This window comes from Terrapene carolina, unplaced genomic scaffold (assembly GCF_002925995.2).
Source record: "Terrapene carolina triunguis isolate 2854851 unplaced genomic scaffold, T_m_triunguis-2.0 Scaffold62, whole genome shotgun sequence".
Taxonomy (NCBI): domain Eukaryota; kingdom Metazoa; phylum Chordata; order Testudines; family Emydidae; genus Terrapene; species Terrapene triunguis.
The window spans coordinates 60,439,480-60,444,764 of NW_020664413.1; the positions used below are offsets into that span (position 1 = coordinate 60,439,480).

Genomic DNA, 5,285 nt, shown 5'->3' on the forward strand with positions numbered 1-5,285 from the left:
AAAAAAAAAAAAAAAAAAAAAGGTGTGGTGTGGAGGAACGTGGGTGTGTGTGTGCGTGGAGATGCCAGTCCCCTGCGGGGGGTGGGGTGGGCAGAGCTGCGGGGGGAGGGCAGCGTTCTAGTATGGGGGGGCAGCAGGGTTCCAGGGACAGGCAACAACCTCTTGAGGGGGCCCCCCACAGGGTTCCAGTGACCGGCAACAGCCTGACAGGGCGGGGCTGGGGCACAGCTCCTTAAGCAAGTGGCTGGCGGTGTCCAGTTTTCTCTTAGGGAAATATGGTCAACCTCTCTCTGCTGTTGTACGTTTGTACTCTTTGCCCTGTTGACAGGAGCCTTGCTCAGCTTTAGACAGAGAGAAGTAGACACAGGCTGCAGGGGGTGGGGGGGGTTCTTATTCTGTCCAGGTGGGAAGTAGGTGAACTGGGCGGGAGGCCGGGCAGGGGACGCCAGGTTTCGAGAGAGGCAAAGGGAGTGGTAAGCACACACAGCAGGGGGTGGTAAGGGGAAGTGCAGAGCTGAAATGCAGAGTTGCCTGCCTCTCTTGGCAGCCATGGGAAGAGGGTGGTCCCTCAGTTACGTAGATGTAGGGGAATAACGGTCAAAGAGAAAGCAGCCCCTGCTACAAACTCATCTTTGTCATCAGCCTTGGCTGGTGGGCATCTGCTAGACCTTCTGATTGCTATATGGAGCTCTCTGGGTTCTCCCCGCCCTCCTTGGGCTACCTTTGAACTGCACTGTCACAGTTCAGTGGCCACCCTCTAAAATGCTTTACCGCTTCAAAGCACTGTACAAACCTTAACCAATAAAGGCCAGCTCTCTTCCCCATGTGCCGTCCTTACCACAGTGACCACTGAGGCAAAGCAGATATTGTGCTTTTGTGACCACGCTCTATTTCTTTGACTTTATGTCTACTAAGGCCTGCTCGACACACAGTTTTTGCACAGGTATATTTTGGTGAGGGTGTGATTTCTACCAAGATAGTTATACTGGCACAACCACCAGCGGGGATGCAGTGATATTGGTATAAAGGTGCCTTATATACTGGTATAGCTCAATCGATTTCCCTTCTGGGACTAAGCTAGACTGCTATAAGCACGTTTAAGCCGGTATAACTGTGTCTGTGCTAGGCGGGGATGTACCACATAAGTACAGTGGTATAATTAAAGCAGTACAACTTTTGTCATAGCCAAGCCCTCGGTCACCCACATGTGCCAGTTGACCAGGCCTGTGGTGGCTTTTTTCAGTCAGAGCCAATCGTGCTGCAGTCAGAGTTTGTTCTGTTTTCAGTGGATTGTGGGAAGTTCTCTGCAAGCCTGTCTGCCCTGCTGTGGATGTGCTTCTGCATGTAGCAACTGTCCCCCAGGACATCTAGATGGCTGGTCTCTATTGTCTGTTAGCCCTGAGCAGAAGGGACACCTACTCCTGGAGGGAACAGCTGGAACGGGAGACATTTAGAAAGAAGGAAGGAACAGCAAGTCTTGCCTATACAGGCAGAGAAGGTCCTTGGACCCAACCCAAGCCTGTTGCAGGAAGTGGAGGAGAAAGTAAAAGCTGCTCTCACTCTAAGCTAACAGTCCAGTATACAAATCCCTGCACTCTGATGTAATGCTGCCCTACGGTCCCTGTTCCAAACTGTGTTAGATTTCCTTACAATTGTAAAAAAGAACCCCAAAAGCAACGAGCTTTTTGGATCATTCCCTTCTGCCCGCCTAAATTCCCCCTGCAGTTTCAATACTCTTCTTGGTGTCCTTTCCTAAACAGTTGCGGAGCGCTGTTGTGTTACATGGCACGTTTCACCCCAGAGGTGGTTGCACCTCCCTGCGGCTGGAGCTTTATATCCTTAGGCCCCAGTCTGGCATTGAGCTCTGGGTGGGGACGGGGATGTGCCACACAGCGCAGTCGGGGTGGGGCGGTGGTTTGGGATCCTTTGGCGCTTCCAGAGGACAGTGGCTATGTAAATATAAGATGGTACAAATCTTTAACGATAAAAGGGGGCAAACAAAAAGCTCAACCCCTCCCCTCCAGGAAAAATTTGTATAGTATAAAATAAAACTAGGAGAGTCACGCAGCTTGTACAGGCTCAGCTCATGGCACACCCCAGGGGCTCCTTCAATCCCATCGTTCCCCCCACAAGCTCTCCGGGCAGCCCCCCCTTCTATCTCAGGGACTCCCTGAAACTCGTCCCATCTCCATCTGGCAGGGGTTCTGGCGGCCCCCATTCCTCCCATCCCCCATGGTAGGATCCCCCAATATCCCCCCACCAGAGGGTTCTGCAGCCTCCCCCAATTTCAGGGTCCCCCCATTTCACCCCATAGCAGGGGTTGTGTGCCCCAATTCTCCCACCCCCCATAGCAAGATCGCCCAATATACCTCCAGCAGGGGCTCTGAACCCTCATTACCCTCTTCCTCCCATTTCCCCCCTTTCTTCTATGCCAGCTGGTCTGCCTGCCCCCCATTCCCACCTACGAAGCATGCTAGGAGCTCTGTGTGCCCACTTTCCCCCATAATAGGGCCCCCATCTCCACCCCCCACTGCCAGGACTGTATTTACTCCCTTCCCTCCTCCATGCCCCATTCCCTGCATTCTGACCGCTTGTCCTCCACTCCCCCTCATTACTCCTCTTTCTGTCTGGGAGAGAAGTCATTCAGGCTGTCAAGGTGTTAATTCAACTCTGTTGGGAGGATGGACAGAGGTGGGATAGAAGCATTGCTATGCCAGAAGGCATTAACGGGTGCCATCGACCAACTGTGGTTGTGCTAAAGAACGGGCAGAGGCATCAGATGTCTCCCACGTTCTGCCTTTTGGTTTGATTTTCCCCCCAAATCAGCAGGGCGCTGGCCACTGATGCCTCGAACGTTCCCGGAAATGTTGGAATTGAACGGACGTGGTGTTCAAAAGTTATCACGCTACAGGAAGAGAAATGCCATCAAGGTGAGTGTAAGGTCCTCACAAGCTTGGCCAACAATACCGAAAACCCACGCTGTAATTCACACACACACACACACACACACACACACACACACACACACACACACACACACACACCACAATTTATAACCCCGTCAAGATACATGCATTACTCTATAGGGGCCACAATGCCTGGCCTTTCCATGGGCGTACAGGACCCTTCCCCCTCCCGGGTTAGCCCATGTAACGACCAGACAGAGTTACCATCCCTGCACTCAAGGGAACATAGAGGCAGCGCTGCCCATACTCTCCCATGGGTGCACTGCTCAGTATGGACCAGGAGGAGGTGGGGCGGAACATGTGCAGCAGGCAATCTAATCCTAAAAAAGCTCCGCTCCCATTTAGACACTACATTTTAATGGCTAAGAAGGAGCCAACCTCTTTGGAAAAGCTGGACTTAAAGGCATGCTGTAACCCCTAAGCCAGTGTTTCTCAACCTTTTTGATACCATGGACCGGCTTGCTCCCTTCCTAAACCGTGTCAGGGAGATCTCAGGGACTGGTACCGGTCCGCGGACCAGTCGTTGACAAACACTGCCTTAAGCAACCACACAGTCTGGCTATTATAATTATTGTCCTCCTTTTCCTCTCCCCTCCCCCTCCCCATCTGGTTTTCTTGTATCCATTTATTAAGCCATGTCTTTATTTAGATTGTATGACCTTTGTGGCCCGGGCTGTGTCTGCTATTAGTGCTCAACGCACTTTTGGCAGCTGCAAAATAAACAATCATCAAGCAGGAGACATTGGTTCGGGGTTTCTGAGGCCTCCAGCCAAATCTCTTCCAGTGTCCTGCTCGAGAGAGGAAAAGGGAAATGTGTAGCTCATTGAAACATTGCTTCATTTGCGTGGCTCACTGAGAAAGTCTGTGTCCATCCGATAACAAGACTTCCTGCATCCCATACAAAGCCGACAGAGATGCATTAATATTGACAAGGGCACAGATTGTTTGCTAGAGTTTCTGTTGTTTCTGAATTGAGTACCCAACCTTTCTTAAAGAGATAGCGCAGAGTAATTTAGGCCTAAAAAAATAAAATCAGGTTGTGTCTTTAAAAAAAAAAAAGGAAGCCTATTTTTTCATTATTTATTTCTAACTCTTCAGTGAAAACTATTTTTTTTAGATTAACCAGTCTCCCACTAAACTAGCAATCCAAACTGTGAGAACCTGCAAATGAAACTAACCAGAAAGAACCAGACGCAGATCTTTCTTAGCCAATCTGAATGAAATGAAAAAGGTAAATAAGTGTACTTTTAAACCCGGGAACAAGTAACAGCAGTGAGGGAATATTTTTAAAAATATGGGCCAGATCCTGAGCTGGTTTTAAAATGATGTCGATCCACTGAAGTCAATGGAAGTAGGCCAGTTTACAGCAGCTGGAGCTCTGGCAGCCAGCAGTTTCCTTTTCAAAACAAGATCAATGTTAAAAAGAAATCAGTAGTAAAAGCAATGAAGCACCTGTACGTACCAGTGTTCCCTTGAACGTCCTCTCCCTTCTTTAGTGCGGGTGGTAGGCATGAGAGCCTGGAGCAATTGGTGTCCTGACTCGATGGCGGTTGCATAGATGCACCTGTGAAGACAAGTCCCCAGTCTATGCGGCTTGCATCCGAGCGTGACCGGTTATGTCCTGGCTTGAAAGTGGAGGCGTCCTCGTTCTGCACTAGGATATCGTTCACAGAGCGGGGCCTGTCTCTCCTCCGCTGACAGAGATTAAAAATATTAAAAGTCGAGGCTTCCCTTTGCTCCACCCAGGAGAGATTATCCGGGGCTGTCTCCCTTTGCCCTGTAAACTGATCTTTGGCAGGGAACGCTTTCGGAGTGTTGGCTTCCAAGAGGCCGTTTCTGCAGCGTTCCCAAATGAGGCTGTTTTTAGCTAAGGAAGTGATGTTTCTCAGGTCTCCGCTGTCCGTTATCTGATTGAATACTTCATGTCCTACCAGTTCGGGAACCTCCTGCACCCCATACACCTCGGACGGTTGCACAACCTTTTCCAGCTTAGCATCAAAACTATTGAAGAAATCTTCAGTCACCTCCAAGGCCGGGCTGATGTCGTCAACTTCTAGTGCTTCCATTTCTGGTGTTGCTGGAAGGCCTGAGTTGTCAGTGCCGGTTTAGGAAGATGCTACATAAATGTCCAGGCATAGAGGATAAAGACGCTTTAGAAAGGCTTGTGGCACCACACTGACCTAGATATGGCGGGAGAAATACAACAGCCACCAAAGCCTTTGGTGGCAAAAGCCGCTGGCATCGGAGTTTGACTTCAGATGTGCTACTTAACTTCCAGGCGGTAGGATGCCAGGGATGAATTGCCCCTCCACAGTTATT

General features: G+C 50.1%; 1 protein-coding gene across 1 annotated transcript in view; it reads right to left on the minus strand.

Moving 5' to 3' along the window:
- PLEKHM3 (pleckstrin homology domain containing M3) overlaps window positions 1-5,032 on the minus strand; it is a 101,523-nt gene extending 96,491 nt beyond the window's left edge. The window contains exon 1 of the mRNA XM_024200966.1: window positions 4,429-5,032. Coding sequence (XP_024056734.1) covers window positions 4,429-5,032 — 604 coding nt within the window. The remainder of the gene's footprint in view (window positions 1-4,428) is intronic.
- Window positions 5,033-5,285: the final 253 nt, after the last annotated feature.